This window comes from Cebus imitator, unplaced genomic scaffold, assembly GCF_001604975.1.
Source record: "Cebus imitator isolate Cc_AM_T3 unplaced genomic scaffold, Cebus_imitator-1.0 Scaffold17, whole genome shotgun sequence".
Taxonomy (NCBI): domain Eukaryota; kingdom Metazoa; phylum Chordata; class Mammalia; order Primates; family Cebidae; genus Cebus; species Cebus imitator.
Window position 1 is genome coordinate 11902424 of NW_016107332.1, and position 21162 is coordinate 11923585.

General features: G+C 40.1%; 1 protein-coding gene and 1 pseudogene across 1 annotated transcript in view; both read right to left on the reverse strand.

The window, feature by feature from the left end:
- SEC24D (SEC24 homolog D, COPII coat complex component) overlaps window positions 1-15941 on the reverse strand; it is a 101054-nt gene extending 85113 nt beyond the window's left edge. Inside the window, exons 1-6 of the mRNA XM_017510748.2 lie at window positions 15713-15941; window positions 14443-14603; window positions 13347-13505; window positions 7568-7697; window positions 1913-2061; window positions 94-369 (exon numbers count right to left, since the gene is read on the reverse strand). Of these exons, the coding sequence (XP_017366237.2) occupies window positions 94-369; window positions 1913-2061; window positions 7568-7697; window positions 13347-13464 (673 nt within the window). The 5' untranslated portion in view covers window positions 13465-13505; window positions 14443-14603; window positions 15713-15941. The remainder of the gene's footprint in view (window positions 1-93; window positions 370-1912; window positions 2062-7567; window positions 7698-13346; window positions 13506-14442; window positions 14604-15712) is intronic.
- A 3608-nt stretch (window positions 15942-19549) lies between these two features.
- Window positions 19550-19995, reverse strand: LOC108290799 (annotated as a pseudogene).
- Window positions 19996-21162: the final 1167 nt, after the last annotated feature.

Consider the following 21162-nt stretch of genomic DNA (forward strand, 5'->3'; position numbering starts at 1 on the left):
ACAGAGACCTAGTAACATAGGAACAAAGTTGATTTTCAATTAAGGGTTCCCCTGGGTAACCCAAAGCCTTCCCCTGAACCCTGCCTGCCTTACCCTGCTGTGGAGGATATCCAGCGCCCAGGGTCTGGCCTGGAAGAGGCGGGGACTGGTACTGGGCATTTGAAGGAGGAGGTCCAGTGAGCCCATCTGGCCTGTACATTGGTGGAGGCAAAGGTGAAGCACCAGGACCATTGAGTGTGGTGGGTGGTGGTGGAAGAACCTGAGATCCAGGCTGCAAAATGGATGGCTGTGGAGGTTGTGGAGGAGTCTGGAATGACGTGGCTGACAGAGGGCCAGGGGGTCCCTGGCTTGGAGGAGCCATGCCTGAACCTGTGTGAGAAAGAAGATCAGCCTACTTAAATACCACATTTCTCAACTCTCTGACTTCCGCAAAGTACATGACAGAGATGCTTGCTTTTCTGACATAAAGCTAGAGGATACCCTTAGAAATCCATATTTGGGTTTTTTGCCAGAAATTGAAATCTTCATTCAGAAAATAGAACAAATGCTATTTTATACAATGGGATTATTTTTTTAAGATAGGGTCTTGCTCTGTCACTGAGGCTGCAGTGCAATGGCAAGATAATGGATCACTGTAGCCTTAACATCCTGAACAAAGTGATCATTCCACCTCAGCCTCCCAAGTAACTGAGACTACAAGAGCACACCACTACACCAAGTTCTTTTTTTCTTTTCTCTTCCTTTTTTTTATTTTTATTTTTTAATATAGAGAAGTGGTGTCATGATATTGCTCAGGCTGGTCTCAAACTCCTGGGCTCTAGGAACCTAGCAATATTTCCCCCTTGGCTTCCCAAAGTGCTGGGATTATAGGTGTGAGCCACCAGGCCTGGCCTGGAAATTTTTGAAAGGTAAAATCAGTACTTCTAATTTAAGTGAGAGAATTCATAGAATAAATTTTAACTCAGTTGTGTAATTACATAATTTATGCGATAATTAAAGCATCTGTATCTGGTACAAAATCTAGAAAATTATATAAAAATTTCATTACATAATAAGTATTACTCAGGTAAATTATACATTCAATAAATTATTTGCATCCTGTGTGTGACTTGACCAAACAAATTTCAGAATTAGGTTGAAATAACCAGAGAGGAGGGAAGGGCCAATAACATGCTCTTCAATCATATTGGAAACTGCTGTAAAACCAGATTATGTCTTCCCTTCTCTGATCATGGGAAATTGGGTTGCTTCTTTGGAGACTTTTCCCTTTTAAAATTGGTAAAAGACAGAAAATATTCTGAGGGGTTTTAATGATACTTCAAAAAACTAATTTTAAGTAACATGGAAACATTCTTCATCTAGATAAATGGCTGACTGTGCTGTCATTGCAGTGGATATTTCTATGACTCGTAGGATATACAGCATTTTTGTTGATGTAAATCTCAGTACTGTGACTCTTTCCTTTCCTGTTCTTCTCTTTTCTGCCTCACAACATCTGAGCTTCCATTCTTTCCATGATCTAAACACATAATTAAAATGTACTGTGAAACAATGAGTACTATATTTCTGATTTTGAGTCCCCATCATAAACAATACAAGGTTAAACTTTATTTCCTAAAATAATTTCACTGTTCTAATGTTTATTTGTTAAGTCAGCATATTTTATTTCACTGTTTGATCATTGAATGGAAGGTATTCTGAGGGTCCTTCAATTACCTTGAAATAAGTGGCAGCATGATCAAGAAAACAACTATAGCAATACATAATATAGATGCTTTATATTAAAATGTCCAAATACTACTTCGATACAGTATGCCCTAGTCATGTCTATTTTAAAAATGAAGAAAACCTCTCTCATTAAAAATAACCAGCACGCAAGGCAGTCAATAAACACTAATAATAAAACTATTACCATAGCTGTTAATTTGCATAGCACTGAGCTGGCTGCCCATCTGGGTGACAGATGAAGTGGACATAGAATTTGGATAAGATGATTGTGCAGAGGGTTGGTATGGTGCATATGAGGATGCCACATTGTTGACAGGTGGAGGGCCTGAAAATCTGAGAAAAACAGGATGTTAATATCATAGCATCTCAAGCAAATGACATACAACAATATTAACAGCTTGTAAAATTAAATAGGCCTGTCTAGTGGGCCTAGGAAAATGACTGATATTATATACTCAATCTTTAATTAAGCTTGACGTGAGCTTAATACGTTCATGCAGCATCATCTTATATTTATGCTCACATGCTGAACATGCCAAGAAAGAAAAAAAATTCTAATGTGAGCATAAAACCAGTTCTGGAAATCAATTTCGGAAACTAAGCCCACCACAGCCTTATCTATACTAAAGTTAATGATCAACAGAACGAAAACCAAGAAAACAATATAGCCAGGAGCAGTGGCTCATGCTTATTATTCTAGCACTTTGGGGAGCTGAAGTGGGAGGACAACCTGAGCCCAGGAATTCAAGACCAGCCTGGGCAGCATAGTGAGACCCTGTCTCTACAAAATAAAAAAATAAATAAAAAATTAGCCAGGAGTGGTGGCACTATTTGGGTGGTTGAGGTGAGAGGATCACTTGAGCCCAGTAGGTCAAGGCTACAGTGAGCCGAGACCGCGCTACTGTGCTCTAGCCTGGGCAACAGAGCCAGATGCTGTCTCAAAGAAAAAGAAAAATCTAAAAGTTACATCATGCTTTACCTTTGATTTAGCTTGAACTTGTTAGATGTTTATTTTTTCTTGTTCTGCATTAAACAATGACCACCATCTGGACAGTGTACCTAGTATGGTTAGTCTGCCAAATGAGATTAAAGCCTGCCTGAAAGTCACATTACAAATTCTTATAAATTTCAAATTTTAAATAAAATTAAATTTTCCCAAATGGTATACTCTGATTTCAATTTCTCTATCTGTAAACCAGAAACTGTTTTCCTATGGCCCATGTCTTGCCTTCTGCCCCCTACTGCCATTGAGAGGTTAGAAACACAGCCTGAGGGAGTCCACTGCTTGCCTGAAGTCCTACAATTTATTTGTAACAACACTAAGACCAGCATTTTTCCAGGTCTTCAGTGAGTACAACTTTTTGTTTTTTTATGACTGTTAATATTTTTAAAATATGCAATTCTGTGAATCTTTTTTTTTTAACAATATAGAAAATACAGGTAGGACAAAATATATTTTAAACAGGAGTTTCAACACAAGCAGCTTCAAGTATTTTTTTAAACATAGCAAAGGTTAAGGATTTGAAATAGAGAATGAGAGACTGTATAACCATCAGCCACTACTTTCAACCCCTAAGTGCCTACTTATCATTCAGTGCCTAACATATACCCCAGGGATTAGGTTTCAGAAATTCACAAATAAATTATTTCTTCTGACCAACTTAAATATGGTGAGTATTACATAGATTCTGTTTTTAAACACAATTATTATCAATTTAAAAATAAAATAGTATTAAATGGCTAACAAAACTCTCGCATAAATGAGAAAAAAGAGATGAAGGAACATCTTAAACATACAAATTGGTTTAATATTCAATTTCATTACTTTGTTCAAAGTCACATAGCATGTTGTACAAAGCTGGGTCCTCCTGTCCTCGTGTAGAAACCTAGTGTGTGCCTATAGGTAAGCCACTTAACCTCTGTAGCTCTCAGCTTTCAGATTCTAAAAATGAGTGAGTGAAAAGGAACGATCCTCTTTTTTTTGCTATAAATATAATGTAGTTAAAATTAAGAACCATAAATAAATATTCCTCATGTTGACTGCCTTTATTTAACATGGCTCTGGACTGAAAAACATTCAATTATATATTTTAATTTACAGTTTTATTGAATGTCAATTACATATTTTAATTTACTGTTTCACTGAATGTCAGAGAAGGGCAGATTCTCCAGCAGAAAGGAGTCTATGAAGAATCACCACCAGATGATTAATAAAACATGAAAATTTAGCCTCAATTTAATCCTGATCCTCTGTAGAGCTGGCTCAGTTTTCTGTGCCCTGTTCAACTTCAAATATTCCCTATTTTCAAGTTTGCAACAAATTGCTCAAGAAATGAGATATATGCTGAAGTTTGTATGCGGAGATAAGATGCCAAATTTGTAATGATTTGATTGAAACAAAATCTGAATTTTGAATACCTACCCCATAGATAGAAAAAATAAAAGTTCCACCAAATTCTAGCATCATTTTGTACATTAAATAAAATTGAAGAAAAAACAACTACTTCTCTTATTTTTATTGTTCCTTGCTTCAACTTTTGTTAAAATCAAGTAGACTCACACATATTAGCTTCAATTTGGGAAGATGGGTCCCCTGTTCCCTCTAATTCACTGTTTCTTCATCAGAATACATCACTTAAAATTGATTGATTAAATTTTTCCTTATAATTAAAAAAATTGATATTTAGGTTGCAGATTTTATTTAATATCCTACCCAGTAGTAACTCTATATACATAACTTTAGTACTGCTCGAAAGTTTAAGACGTTTATTATTCCTCAGTCAAATCAAAACAACAAATAACTTGGTACGATTTTTAAATTTTATAAAACATTATCTTTAAAATAGCAGTATTTTGAAAATAAAAATTTTACATGTTAAATTCAAATCAACATAGTAACTCATTTATATTTCGGGTTTTATTTGATAATTTAGATACAGTAAAATTAAAATATTTCTTTTATTGGTATACTAAGTACAAATGACACAAATGAAATGCTAGAATCCACAAAGAACAGTCATATGCCATTTTTGCTCTTTGACGGCCTCTGTCATCATCAAACTGGTGTGATTCACCTGCACAATCACGGCGCACTTTACCATTGCATTGCACTACATTCACAGAAGCATGTCCCATGAGGGCAAGGCAGCATGGTAACCAGGAAGGCTGAGCCTGAAATACTATAATTTTCCCTGACTTTTTCATTTTTTAACCCTAATTCTACTTTAATCCAGTATGCAAGTTGTAGCAAGTGAACAGTAGAAGAGAGGGAGAAAAATCTGTCAGTACTTCCCTAGGAATCACCATAAAAGCAGATTCTTAAAGCTGTCATGAGATTCTTGAGCTGTCCTAAGTAATTAGAATTGAGTTCTAGGGACAGACAAGCTATAAACAGTGGACTTTTCAGATCCAATGGAAATGATATTGACAACTGCTAAGATGTTGAGTCCATGGGCACTGTGCACTGTGTAAGGTACTCTGCATGCATTAATCATTAAAATCCTCACAACCACATATTGTTGTTACAATTGTCATGAGTAAACCAAGGCACATAGAGGTTAGGTAATTATCTAGCTAGTAACTGTTGGGCCAACATTAGCAAATGTCCTGACTCTAGAGTCCTCTGCCCTTCTCTGGGCCAGACCCTGTTCTGAGCTCACAATCACAAAGTTAGGGCCTGTTTGATGGCAAAGTCCATGGTTTACTTATTCCTAAGCAACCTGATCAAGTGAAATAAATGGCTATAAACCAAAAAGATCAATCAATTCCAGGCTAATACCAGTGACCAAAACATTTTTCTAAACTTGAAACCAGCTGTTCAATCTTTGTATTTCTTTCTATTTATTTTTTTTTTTCTTTCTGCCTTGAGACAGGGTTGCCCTGGGCTCAAGCAATCCTCCTACCTCAGCCTCTCAAGTAGCTGGTACTGCAGGTGCATGCCACCATGCTTGGCTAATTTTTGAACTTTTTTGTAGAGATGGAGTCTCATGAAGTTGCCCAGGCTGCTCTCAAACTCCTGGGCTCAGGCAATCCTCTCACATCAGCATCCCGAAGTGCTGGGGTTACAGACATGAGCCACCACACCCAGCAACAATGAAGTTGTCCAGGTCTTCTCTCCTTTGCTTCTGGACTGAGAATTCTATATTCTCATTTTACAAATGAGCCTGTGAGTCACCACACCTGGCAACAATGAATTTTTCCAGGTTTTCTTCCCTTTACTTCTGGGCTGAGAATTCTATATTCTCATTTTACAAGTGAGGAAAGTGAGAATGGACATGGCCAAGAAACTGCACCAGTGTCCACAGTTAGTAAACTGCTTAAACTAGGAGAGACATCTTGGTTCTCCATCTTTTTACTTTTTCTATCTTGCCTTTTTATTACTCTTTTGAGACTCAAGGCAGTAGGGTCAGGTCCTGAGTAAGGCCCTTTGACTTCTTGCTCCAAGCTTAAACAACAATCACACTTAAACCAAACTAAACCCATCTCCTGTTTCTTGCATGACCTACCCTCTGCATCCCAGAGCTACCATTTCAACTGGCAAATGTTATCATGACAAACAAGAGCCAGCAAGTGCCAAACTCACAAAGGCCTTATAGGTGAATTAACCTGAAGACAAAAAATCCCAGAGGGAGTTTTCCTATTATGGACTACAGGCTTTGTGAAAGGCCAAAACTAAAAGGCTTCACCATTAGCAGGGTCTAGAGTCATAACTAGGGGTTACTGCCCACCCCCATCCAAACCTAGCTACCTGGGAAGGAACCTGAGAAATGAAGTCTATGGGTAATCCTTGGAAAAACTCCAAAACAAACACTGCCTGCGGCTTGGCACTGGCTTGGCACTGGTTCTCAGCAGCTATACCTCACAGGACAAACAATAATAGGATTTCTAACAGGGAAGGTGTGATGCTGGCTTCTTTCCCAGGGACTGGTCCCTAGCGGGCTGCAGGGTCTAAATATTTCATACAACTTGAAATATCCAGGCCTGCTTCCAACTTTTCCCTTCCTCAATTTATTATAAACACAAACACAAGATTTGTTTCCTGTGTTGTTTTTACTATAGCTCTGCCTTTTGAGAGTCCCTCACTGGCATCTGTGTGCCTTCCACATCAAACTCATAGACTTTACCATTGGCGACAATCCGATTTAATTTTAAAATATTTATTAAGCACCCATTGGCACTGAGCTCACTTCTGTGAAGGATTCAAGAAAATAGAATGATTCAAAATTTTATTCAAGAATATAGTCCAGGACATCTAAAGGAATTAGAAATTAATATAAAATTCTAAAATAAACTGACTATAAATCAGAACTAAAATGTATGGTATTAACACAAGTAATTTTTGATATGCTTTTAAATGCCCACTAATATTGTCTTTTTCTTCATAACTTTTCTTATCTTTTTGAGACAGGGTCTCAGTGTGTTGCCCAGGCTGGAGTGCAATGGCACAATCATAGCTCACTGCAGCCTTGACTTCCTGGGCTTACAACATCCTCTCACCTCAGCCTCTCCAGTAGCTAGGACTACAAGCATGCACCACCAGGCCAGTTAATGTTTTCTATTTTTGTAGAGACGTGGTCTCACTATGTTGCCTAGGCTGGTCTCATGCTATCTACCCAACTCAGCCTCTCAAAGTGCTGGGATTATAGGTGTGAACCACTGTGCCGGGCCACAGGTTTTCTTAATGCTTTGTTTCCTAGGGCAATTATCAGGTAGATTCTTTCAGGGATGTAGACATTATCAAAAGGTCAAACTTTCAACCAATAAACATACAAGCTTGAAGGTATTTCTGAAATTATTTTAGGAGAATATACAAACGAAGGTTGGAATCTACCTATCTCACCTTTGGGGAGGGTGACCAGCAGCATGAGCTCCATTCTGGCCAAACTGATGGGGTCCAGGAGGCGGAGGACCTGGAGGCAATATCGCTCCAGTGGCAGTGGCCCCCAAAGGCCCTGCTGGCTTAATCATACCTGCAAGAGAGGAGCATGAATTTAGAAGTGTATTAAAGTACAAAGAGAGACGAGGCAAAGGCATTAGGTTGAAAATGAAAACTAGGTGGAGGAGGAGGGAAACAAATGGATTAGAGCAAAATCTCTTTCAAGCTTAACCATCACCTACAGACCTGTCAATACCAGGCTCTGGCATAAGTATCTGACTATCATAATAATGAAAGAGCAGAAAAGAAGGAAATCACTTTATCACTAAACAGAAACTAAAACAGAAAAAACAACTTTGCATATGACAGAGGGACCTTGATAAAGCACATTACCACACAAAGAATACTAGAACATGTAATGAAAAATGGCAGTAAGATATCAGAAAATAAATCTGGAAACAGTGGGAAGGGTCATGGTACAGCATTCTAACTGTAACTATATGGGAGCATGGGAGAGGCCACTAGAAATGCTTTTGAGTTATAGCACAACAAAAGCAGACGGGGGTAGGGTCTATTTTTCTTAAAATCCTGAGCATATCCTTCAGAGCTTAATAATTTTTCCAGGATCCTAAATGGCTAGATGATAAACAGCTGAGGGACTGCTCACTCTAAGTCAGACTTTTCATGCCTGCTCAGACAAAATATAGGACTACATGCAATTAATGGATGCTTCTGGGAATGACTGTGCTTTCACTTATTAGCAGCTCTTCTCAAATAGAGACCTTTAAAGACTTCTCTTTGAACTGTCTTCAGACATAATAGAGGAGAAAAATCACTAGGCTTGGGTTAGAGTAGTTCAAGGCCCCACATGGTTACTTAGTTGTATGACCGTGGGCAAGAAGCTTTTCTTTAAGGACCTCAGTTTTCTCCCTGCAAAATGAAAGGCTTAGACTAGACTACCTGAGACCTCTTCTAGCTTCCAGAAAGAAGAAAAGAGAAAAGAAAAAAGGAGAAAAACTTCAATTCTTCTATCTGCTCTCTCTACTTGCTTGTTTTCACTCATTCAATATATTTTTGACAGTGCCCTGCTCTCTGGCAAGGTCATCAATGACCACCTAGCTGCCTGCTGTGCACTCCTCCCTTTGGCTTCATCATGGTATTTCACATTAACATTCTTTCTTTTGTTATATTCCTCTTGAAAGTTTATTCCCTCAGATAGAAAGGAACTGACTGATGACCTGCAGTCACCCAGGAAGAGTTTCTTATATTGCCACCATAACTGCTTTCGAGAGAATGCTTTCAGATGTTCGGGTAATCTAAAATAACAGGTATCTAGAAGTACCAATCTTCATGAATAATATTGAAAGTTTTACAAGGTTTCTTCTCTTAAAATAGGATTCCTTTAACTGAGGACATTTTTATATTAATTCTATATAGTTTTGCTTAGCACATTTATATACTACCATTTCAATAAATATTATTCTAACACCACATTTTAATACAAAGTTCTAAACCCCAAACCCAGCAAAGTTAGAAAAACATGAGACTTGCAGTTACAGACGGATTTGAATTTGTGATTCTGACAACATATTCTATTTTTCAGAGCCTCAACTTGTCATCCCATGTCATGGTAATAATATCCTCTAGCTCCAAGGATTGTTCTGAGAATTAAATAAAGCAATGGATATGACAGTATTCAGAACAGCTGATTCGTCTCTCCTGGCCATAGCCCCTGCTCTCCTTCTGCAAACATTTTTATTCTACTAAAGCATATGCACCATAATTACAAGCACATTTGTATTTTCATCTTAAAAACATTATTTTGGACAAAAGTAGGCAATTCACAACAGTAGCATTAATATATTTTCAACTTAAATAATTACATGCACTATAAGAAATCACACATATTCTTTTTTTGTCTTTATTTTTGGGTTTTTTTTCCTTTTTTTAAATTTGCCTCACAGCTCTCCCCAAAAATAACCTCCATTTTTAAAAAAATAAGTAGAATAATAGCAATTTTCAGGAACAACCCCTATAAACATGCCTAGAGAATTTTTAAAAAAACAGCTATAATATGAGCAAGCAGAACTTTATACATGAGTCTTACTGTACTTTCCCTTTTATTTGGGAATCAACTCTATAGCAATGATTCAAATCATTCTGTGGCATTCTTAAATCATTCTCATTATTATTCAATATACATTTAAGGTGATTTTTGAGGCACTGAGATAAAAGACAACCATGTAAACAAATAATTACAATGTCTTGTGATGACTGTTAGAATATGCAGAGAGACTACTCAACTCTTCCTGGGGGAATCCAGAAGGGTTCAAAGAAAAAGGACTGCTTGGGCTGAATCTTCAAGGACAAGCAGAAGCTTTCTTAGTATAGAAGACAGGATAAGGGATTCCAGTTAGAAGGCAAAGCTTGTGCAAAGACATGAGAGAGGATGGCACAATCAGGACAGGGAAAGGGCTCGGTGTGGAGAGGCTGGGAGGGAAAGTAGCCAGAGTGGAGGCCGTCCAGGTTGGCTGGGGTCAGACTGCAAAGTCCTGTATGACACTTGCACTCCACCCTCAGGGCAAAGGGAAGTCAGTATCACTGATATCTGCAAAGTCATGGTCTTCCCCCAGCCACGTTATTGGCATTTTCAAAAGTACTCAAACACAAAGAGAATCAGGTTCTTTATAGAACAGTATGAGAATTTTAACAGAAAAGGTGCACTGTGCAGTGACATCGAACTGTGCTTAGAAACGCCTCACCAAAAAAATCTAAGATCACAAATTGGTCTCTAACAGGGTGGCAGATCCTATAGACCAGTTAACTCAACAATTCCAATCCCTTTCTGACTTGCCTTTCTATTAATATTAATATACGGTCTTGAGATGGAAAAGTGAAAATTCCTAGATTGCCTTACAATTTGTTTTGCCATGTGCTCTAAATTCAGCAAAGCAGCACACCTCTGGGAGGCACTGGCAAGCCTGGTGGCAGACGGTTCTTCTGGGAGAGAAAGGTGGTGACTTCTGGTGGAATGGTCCTTCATGGGACTGTTCATCTTCATGGACCACATACTCCCAAGTCTGGTTCTCTGCCTTTTTCTGATGTTTTGTTTGCTTCCCAATACCTTTTAACAAATCCCTTTCCACTCAAGGGGATTGTTAACAGCAAAGGAACACTGACCAAAACCACATCACAGAAAAGCATATTTTGAATTTGGTCCTGGACCTGACAAACTAAAACCAAAATTATAAGCCATTTGTTGGGGGGAAAATGTTTATCTAAAATAAACAAAGATAAGCTCCATATTATATCAGTAGGATTGTAATGGCTATGGTCCCTGAAGCACCGTGCTGGGTGGTGCACCTACATAAGCTGTTAGGAGCCCTATCACTACCCCACTACCCCTGTCCTAGTTTCAGGACATTAATACTTCTTGACTCTCAGTCTCCAGACCAGTGTCCTCAACCAAGGGTGATTTTTTCTCTAAAAGGACATTTGGCAATGTTTGGGACATGTTTGGTTGCCACAACTCCCGGGTGGGAGGACATACTACTGGCATCCAGTGGATGTGCTGTGTAGCTTTCTAAAATGTGCATACATTGGATTGTGACCCTTCCCAGATTAAATCACTTAAGTGGTACTCTACTGCCCTTACAATAAAGTCTAAGTTCCTTAAAATGGTCCCACATTCCCCTGCCAGTGGCATCTCTCACCATTCCCATGCCATACCCCAGCCATGCCAAATGTCTTGCAGGTCCTAAAAAGTACTGCCTTCCAATCCCAGCAAACTGATTCCTGATCGGGCCGATTCTCACTCATGTTTCAGTGCATTCCCTCCGGGAAGGAGCCCTTTCACCCTAAGTCTTACTTAGGTGACCCTGTCTCGTGCTTCCATACCACTCTCTACTTCCTTTACAATAGTATTTCCCCCCAAAATTGTCATTGTTAATTTATTTAATGCATTTTTCACTAGCTAAGTAAACACTATGAGGACTGAGATTAGGCTTATTTTATTCAATGTCATATTACCAGAAGTATTTTGTTCACCAAATAAATCTGTTAAAACTTGTGGTTGGGTGCAGTGGCTCATGACTGTAATTTCAGCATTTGGGGAGGCTAAGGCAGGAGGATGGCTTAAGGCCAGGAGATCAAGACAACCCTGGGCAACATAGTGAGACCTCATCTCTATAAAAAAATTTTAAAATTAGCTGGGCATGGTGGGGCACACCTATACTCACAGCCACTTGGGAAGCTGGGGTAAGAGGATAATTTGAGCCCAGGAGGTCAAGGCTGCAGTGAGCTATAATCTCTTCACTCCAATCTAGCCTGAGCAACAGGGCAAGACACTACCTCTTTAAAAAAAAGTGTTAGCATACAGCACTAGCTTTACAAAAACATAGTGAATAGGCATAAATGGAGATATGATGATGTAAGCAACACAAAGCAAGAGTTTGAACTGGCCAGAACTACAGTGGAATAGATACTTCAAAAAACTACAACTAGGTTGCTTGTGTCTGTCAGAAGACCAATAAAAGAGTCACGAAAAGGCTAGCCAACAATACACATGAAGACTGAAGATGAAGGTATCTAAGGTTATTCAGCAGAATATAATCAGAGAAGTAAGAGCTGGGGTAATTTAGAGAAAGCCTTCTTTCTCAAGAAGATGCCTGTGAAGACAGAAGGGTGAATAATAATGAGTGTATACTTAGGTGTGTATGCAGTTTCTTTTTTGCCTTCTTGAGAGATCTGGGTACGAATCCTGGCGCTACTACTTGCTATCTGTGACCTTAGACAAGTCACATGACACCTGATACCAGACATTCAATTTTCCTAGCCGCAAAAATACCTTACTGCATAGCATTGTATGAGTATTAATTAAGATGATACAGAGACAGCTTTTAAGACCAGATTTCGATACATCCTAAGCACCCAAAGTAGAATAATTTATAATTATCATTATAAACGCATGCTGAGGAGGAATGAACCACCAGATAGAAACTGGAGGCATTAATGGTTTCTACAGGATCCAGAAAGGCAAGATTATAAATGTTCTAGAGAGGACTGTCCTGAACAAGAAGGGGGATGCTTCATCTGGACATCTTTAAAATTTAGGGAAGAATAAATCATAAGAGTGACTTTCCACAGAAAATTCACAAACTCAGAGCATCTTCTGCAGAATACTGCGTGTGCCTGCTAACATCAAGCCCTACCACAGGGAGTCCTCACCCCTTGCTGACTCTGCACTATATACATGCTACGGAGCACAGCCTGGATCCGAGATATCTGAGTTAGTTCCAGTGAGCCCTGAGAGCTACTCATTGATTTACACATGGTCCATTTTTACGAAGAATTATCCTCATATATAACTGATGTACAAATTTATCTAGGACCAATCCTAGCTAAGAATACATAAATTTAAATCATTTATAGATTTAATTCATTTTTTATTCAATTAGTACAATAGCTTTACACCACTAATTAATAGCAGGAACAAGTCTCACAGTAAAAATAAAACAGGAAGTGTTTTAGTCTATATTTAAAAAACAAACTTGTATTCCATGCAATAACCAAACTAGTGATGTAGAGCTCTGCTATGAGAGCCTTTTCCAAATGATCCTGTAATCTAAGCCATTTCATTACATAATGATCATTCAATGCATTCAAATCTCCTCTTTCAGAACATCTTATGTCTCTGAGCCTGAGAACTGAATAATCACCTACAAGTCAAAATAACACACTTTACCTGTTGGAGATGCTGTGTGTGATGGATCCCCATAGTGCCCGTAATGAGGTGGAGAAAGGCCTATTCCAGACTGGGGCTGAGAATATGGGGGTGTAGCCACGTAACCTTGTTGACTCATTATGAAAATATCATTCCAAAGGATAATCCTACAAAAGAACTCTGCAACAGAGAAACAAAAAACATGTTACCAAGAGAGTTTTAGTCACTTAATGCTATTAAAAATATAAACACTGTTAATACATGTTTATGATGGTTTGAGGAAAAGTACAATTATCAGGTACATGAGAAATCTTTGCATTATACAATATAATATATCATTATCCCCTTAAAAAGGTCTAATCACACCTCTCTGAAACTCAGTAAATCACTTCAATAATTCTGGGCAAATGCTCAAGCATTTGAGACCTGAATAACAACTGCCAAACACTTTTTTATTGGAAGCCTGAAGCTTTTCAGATAGTTTTTCCTAAGTGCTCCTACAGTTCTGTGCTTTTGGTTTCCATGGTCACATTTCAGCAGAGAGCACACCATGCCATTCAATTGACTGACCACCATAACTGCTAGCAGTCTGCAATCAGACCTTTTATGACTTACCTCTTTTTAGTGCTCCTCTAATTAGTCATTTTAATCTGGTCATCAGGACAAAGAAAAATCACAGTCCAACAAACATGGCAAAAGATAAAGTTGATAATGGGCTTATTTTATGAGTCATAATTTGAACAAGCCAGGTAGTCACAATAACCACTTGAGTGTTTTCGGTGGTTTTTCAAAGGCGACAGAATTTTTTTTTCTAATTTAAATGATATCACATCTCTAAGAACATATGCACCTATATTTAAGGGACTAAGAAAAAAAAAAGTGTAATTCTGTAAATGTGTAGGCACACACATCACAAATATAACAGACTCATCTTGATCCTTTTATTTTCATCTTGATTCTACTCAGAACCCAAATTTGCTTTAAATTTTCCATTTTTCCCGGTTTTCACAAAATAAGAGCTATTTCATAGGACATTTAAAAAAAAATAAATAAGATAAAAGATGCTCTGAATCCTGGCAAGAGAGGTATGTTTTCACTCTATATCTGCCATACTTAACTGTGTGACATGGAATAAGCTGAAGAACCTCTCTGAGCCTCAGTTCTTTCTTTTAGAAAATGAAGCCTTTAGGAGCCTTTCCAGATTTCCACTAATTCTACAATTCCCCTCCAGTTTATTTGCCCCATTCAGGCATATTTTTCCTTTTGTTCTTTTATTTGCTGCAATTTAAGATAACAGATCAGTGATACCTGCTAAGGCTTAGAATATGTCTATATTCAAGAAATCACATTTCAAATTTAAAATCTGTGATTTGATCTTGTTTCCATATTAAACTATACGTTTCCAAAATTAAAGCAACCACGTAAAAATATTATGATATCACTTCCTTCTCCTGGGAAGGGGAGAACTGAAAAAGAGGACAGAGGCAGGCAAAGGCCTTCTGGTCCACTTTGTTCTTGACAACTCTTTTTCCCTCCTCCCACTTAGCAGAGAGAGACGTGGCAGCCTGAGCTTTGGTCAAGCTCATCCAACCAAGAGCATTTAGGAAGTCGGCACGAACCCACCTAAGCAGCAGCCTGTTGCTGAGTGACAGAAAAGAGAGGCAAAGATGGTCACTCCAAAGAATAGGAAGCAGCCAGGTCCCTCTAAACTGGTCCTGAGAGGAATCAGCTTCCTCAAGCAACCCAGTTTGCCACGTCAAACTTCCTCACACAGCACCAAGTTAAAGAAACCTGACTCAGCTTCAAGCGGCGACATGGCAGAAAGCCACTTGGCGTGAGCAGGCCTAAGATCAAAATCTGGGGAGCCCCAACCCCAGAACGGCCCCCTGGCCCACTGTCACCCAGCAACTCCAGCCAAGGTGCGCTTCTAACCCTGGAACAAGTTCGGATATAGCCAGGTCAGTTTCACTATTCGGATGTCCCGAAGCTACAAGATATAGTTGCCATTTTTATCATGAATATTTCCAACAGTCCCTTCCTTCGAAAAAGGAAATTAAGTTGATACGGAGACGAGAAAACCACTGGCAATGACACTGGAATGGTGGCCACTGAGGATCCTAACTAGGCGGTTCCAGCATCCCAAGGCAAAAGGTGGGGGCGGGTAAAACATGCCCACGCCCACCTCCTTCTCCCCTATCCCGCCCGCCCCACTATTAAACTGCACTGAAAGGCTAAAGGAACAAAGAATGGGGTGTCCTCCCGCCGCCCCAGCCTCAGGTGAACACCCGGCCTCCCGCCGCGTCCCCGGGCCGGGCGCCGCACCCCGCTCCGCGGTGCCTGGGCAGGGGCTGTCCCGCCTGAGCGCGTCGGCGGGTGCGAGGCTTTACCTGCTCCCACTCCCGCACCCCGCGGGCTTCCGAGCGCTGGCGGCTCTGCGCCTAGTGCCGGTGAGCCGCCTCCCGCTGCGGCCGTTCCTCTCGCCGCGCCTCTTCCCTGGCCGGCGTCCCCTCAGCCTGGTCTCACGCTCGGAGTTGCAGCTGGGCTGTGAACTGCCACGTCAAACCTTCTCCCGGCCGCGCGCCCCCGGCGCCAGGCTGGGACCCGCCGCCGCGCTCCCGCTTGCGCACGCGCACAGCCGCCGGCCGCGGCGGGGAGGGGCGGGGCTACCGCGCCGGGCCAGCGAGCTGCCGAGCGACCTCCTCCTTTTCGCTTTTTGCCTTTTTCCGTTTTTTTTTGTTTTTTCGTTTTCTTTTTCCCGTCTTTCCTTTCCCCTCCCCCTACAGGTCAAACACTTGAACGTCGTGGCTAAATCAGAACCGTATTTTCTCCGCGCAGCCCTGTAGGAAGGAGGGGAGCGCGTTCATTCATTCTTCCATCAACAGGTTGCAGTTTCAGCTCTTCATTCATTACGTATTACTTAAATAAGGAATAGTTCAGGCACGGCACTACCGTTACTTACAGGAAAATACACGATCTGGACCTAGAGGAAATTACTGTTTAAACGCGAATCTGGCACGTGTACACGCACATTTGATGACGTACCCGTGCGAGACACTATAGAGGAAGGATCGCCCAAAGCAGCTTGGCAACGTGTAACACTGAGGGGTGGGGGAGTGCGGGTTGATGTCCCAAAGGAAAAGTGTGGGAAGTGGGGTTTCCATTGACATCGCGGTTGCTAGCGTTCTATACACTCGTTCATCCTCATATTCCTTGTTTGTGAACTAGGATGACTGATCCCAGCCCCAAACAGGATCTCTGCATGTAAAAGCACTCAGCGTTTATAGCTCACTATCCTGTGAGAAACCGTTCAGAAATAAAGGCAACGTATACAATATATGGAGCTTACTTCTCTAATCTCACCCTAAAATCAGGAGCATTTAGCTGGTTTCCCATCATTTCTCACTGCTAAATAGAAAGCCATTCAGCCACAGCCAGGTTTGGTGTAGCTACCACTTTGCTCAAACTTACAAAGTAAAAACCAGCCTTGTGCTGTTGTTTTTTAACGTGTCCAGAATCTCGGCCACAAGAAACCTACTTGACAAATACCTTTACTGATGAATTGCCTATGTAAAAACGTACATGGAGATGTTGCTACTCCTGAGATGCTACATGAATTGTGCAGGAATTTTAAGTCATTTTAGCCGTAAAGATTTATGATCCCTTTTTCCCACTCTTAGAAGTTTTTAAGGCATGTGGCAAGGTGTGGTGGCTCACACCTGTCATCTCAGCACTTTGGGATGCCAAGTGGGGAGGATTGCTTGAGGCCAGGAGGCAGTGAGCTATGATCACACCACTGCATTCCAGCCTGGAGAACAGAGTGTGAGACCTGTCCCAAGAAAAAGAAAAAAATATTTTAAGGTGTGATAACCTGCCTACATCCAGCTTCAACACTGGTCAGGTTTGTAAAACCACATTGAAAATTTTGTTTCAAACTGTTTCTTATATTCTCAATGTGATGAAAATGTTTGGTGGAAGTTTAGGAAGTTTTGGCCAGTGCTGAAGCAGTACAGCTTGTAAGAGTAGTGAAAGAAGTTGTCATATCACAGCTGCATAACAAGGAGAGAGTGAAGCTATGATGCAAGGATAGGAGAGAGTAAAGTCAGAAACAGTCACACCATGTGATGACCTGCTTGACTTGGTACCCCTATAAAACCACTACATTTGAATTGTAAATACATCCTCACTTCCTGCTTAGGTACCAAACTTGTCTGAGACTAGGACAATTTGTGATTTCAATTCTAAAACAGTTTTTAATTCCTAAATGTTAAAGCTAGAAGGGACTTTAGAGATATGAGTATTCAACTCAACATTCAGTGAGAACTGAATTCCATTTAATCATCTAATGGATTAATAGGTTTATTGAGAAAATTTAAATGACTTACTAGTCATTTACAGCTAGTTAGAAATCATGCCTTCCAATTCCAAAGCTCTCTTCACCTCCCTATGCTTTTTACCTTTTGATACTCTGATTTGCTGTTCTCTTTTAACTGGTTCTGCCTTTTTCTCCTGTGACTGCCTTATAGTCAAGTTCTCAAATAACTAAGTATTAACTGACTGCATAATTCCACCAACAGTTGGACTTACTTATCATAAATCTCTTTTTTTTAATGAAATGGGCTTCTGGTTGCATTTTACTTTCTTGTCCTGTCCCCAAGTGCCCATGCCTTAGGTGACTAACTCCTAACTTTGTTCATGTGATTGGGTCCCTGGCCTTCACGAGTTGTGAGGGTTGGCCTGGAGTCTCGGCCTTCCTTGATCTGACCCATCCTGTTGCCACCTGAGCTTAGCCTCTGAACATAGCCTTAGTTCCATATGTAATTAATTTAGTTTCCCAGGTAACCATATCTATTTGAAAGGTGAGGTCACAAGGACCTCACAATGCCCATGTATGGGGGTTCTATGTTCTAACTTAAAAACGGAAGAAAGCAGTCATCTACACTTAAGACTATATAGAAAGAGAAGGAATTTCCTGACAACGCTTAAGATTTCTTCTAATTGGCAACCTTTTGAAGGTGATGATGCTCTAAGCGTTTATGTAATTTACAAAGTTTGGACTTTCTGATTCCAAAGCTGAAAACAGTTTGAAAAAGCTTTATTAAAAAAAAATTAAGTTGGCCAAATCTGGAGTATTTTAAATACCTGGAAATGTAGTAAATAAGGTCAAGTTAAATGGGGGTGATAGGAAGGGTACATGGTATGGTAAGCCAAGTAGCAACTAATAATGGTAATGATAGAGTTCAAGTAATACCAAGGTGCTTCTAGAATTACTTTTTGGATCTCTCGAATATCATGCTCTAAGTATACTATATCACATACAGCATCAACCACAAAATGGGCAGTGGGACATCACACTGCCAGCTCAAATTGACTCAGGTTTGAATCCTGACAGTTTCATTTACTACTAGCTATGCAAGTTTTACTTATTCAACAAGTGTTTCTTAAGCACCTAATATAAACTGGATACTGTACTAAGCACTGTGAATTTAAAGTCAGATGAGACACTGCCCTAAGCTATGAGAAACTCATCCAATAGTGCAAGGATCGGCCAATGGCAGCCCATACACTGTATTTGGCCTACCCACCTGTTTTTGTACAGCCTTCAAGCTAAGAATGGCATTTACAGTTTTACATGGTTGAAATTTTTAAAAAATATTTTGTGACACATGAAAATTATATGAAATTCAAATTTCAATGGCCATAAATAAGTTCACCTGGAACACAGCCATGCTTCTTTATTATCATATTCTGTGGCCGCTTTTGTACTATCAATGGTAGAGTTAAGTAGTTATGACAGAGACCACGAGGTCTGCAAAACCTAAAATATATACTACCTGGCCATTTACGGAAAAAATTTGCTGCCCCTGCTCTGATAGGATGTACAATTATAATATCATTCATATTCATTCTATGAGGTTGCCACGAGAATATGTAAGAAGGGACACTTAACCCAGATTTGGAAAGCAAGTGACACGTCCCTGGTGGAGGTGGCATCTGTGCTGAGGATCTGAGGACGGTAGTAATGCAAAAAAAGGGTAAAGGGCAGAAGGGAATAGCATGAATGATTTGAGGAAGATGAGGAACATGGGGCATTCAGAGGTGCTAGAAGTCCCCTACAGCTTGGAAGTGGGTTTCTAGAGGAAATGAGATTAGACAGGTATGCTAGCATAGCTCATGGACCCCTCAAAGGCACTGGAAAAGGCAATGAAACATTTTCATTGTTGTTGTTGTTGTCCCAGGTTTATTGAAAATAATACAGCATTGTTTCAAACAGGTCCCCAAGGCGTTTTGAAATTCATCCCAACTGTAGGCTGAGTGACCTGCAGGTTGGACAGACTGCCAAAATCCAAAAGCTTCAGCATTTCCTTAGTGTCAGGATCTACTTCAATGATCTCCTGATCCAGGGCTGAGACCTCAGAAACAAATTGTCTCTCCTTTCTCTCTCCTCCTTCTGCAGCTTGATGGAGATACCTTTTACTGGGCCTCTCTGAATCCGCTTCATTAGATGTGTGACATAGCCTGCTATCTTGTTGCGGAGCTTCTTGCTAGGCATAATGGCGATCTCCTCGCACACACGCTTGTTCGTGTGGAAGTCGTTGCCCAAGCGTGTGTAGTACCTTTCTATGATGACCCGGGCCGCCTTCTTCACGGTTTTGGTGCAAATGTGGACCATGTTGGTGGGTCCTCAGTGAAAGAGGGGCAATGAAACATTTTAAGCATGGGAATGACACAGTGGATTCTTTTTTTCTTTCCAGAAAGATCGGTCTGGAGTTACCGAAAGAGTGGAAGAAAGGACAAGGCAAGACTGGTGGGGTAAAGAAGAGTTAGGACACTGTCGGCAGTAATCCAGATAAGAATATAATGGCTTGAGCAAAGGCAGTGGAGATGTGGGTAGAGAAGACAGACAGGTGGGAAAGAGGTTGATAATGAGCATCAATGGGAATGGGTACAGAAATCAGGAAAGTGAGGCAGAATACAGACAAACACTCAGATTTTTTATCTGGGAGAATTAGTGGATGAGTGGTAGAGCTATATAAGTGGTTAGGGAAACAAAAACGAGCAGATATGGGGAAGGGATGGGATCAGTTTTGGAGAAGTCCATTTTGAGCTATCTGTGGGACATCTATCTATGTGGAAGTGTCAAGTCACCTGTCAGATATGTGTGTCTGGAGCTAGGAGACAAATCTGAACTGGACGTAATAGAAGGCAGCCAGCAATGAAAATTTAAAAATCAATCTGGCAGAGAAGAGGTCAATCAGGCTCTGCAGTCAGACTAAGTCATGACTTCTGATTCTGTCCCTTATAAGCTGTGTGTACTCTCCCTAAACCTCAGTATCCTTAGCTTTAGAAATTAAAGGAATAATAATAATCTCAAAGGTCGTTGAGGGGATTAAATAATACAGGCAAATCACTTAGTACAATGTTTGATATATAATAACTGATCAATAATGTTATCATTGTGGCATCATCATCCCAATCACGATTAATAACATATAAGTGACAATTGAAGTCATATGAGTAAAGTCAAAGGATGAAACCCTTGGGAACCCTAGAATAGATACATGTTCTAAGTTTACTAAACCTTGGTTTACTCATTGTAAATTAAGAAGATTACATTTCTCTCATTGTGATGGAGTAAAAAGGGTTATGGAACAAAGTAAAAGTAGACTAGGGTAAAAAGCATTGGGGATGGTGAGCTGGTGATCAGCAGTATTTATTATACAGGGTAGGTAGGCAGGGCTCTTGGGGCCACAGGGTTGTGCCATTCAGCTCTCCTTTCAATATAACCTGCTCTGAGGAATGTTAAGTGGCTGACAACCTTCAGCTGCTACCCCACTGG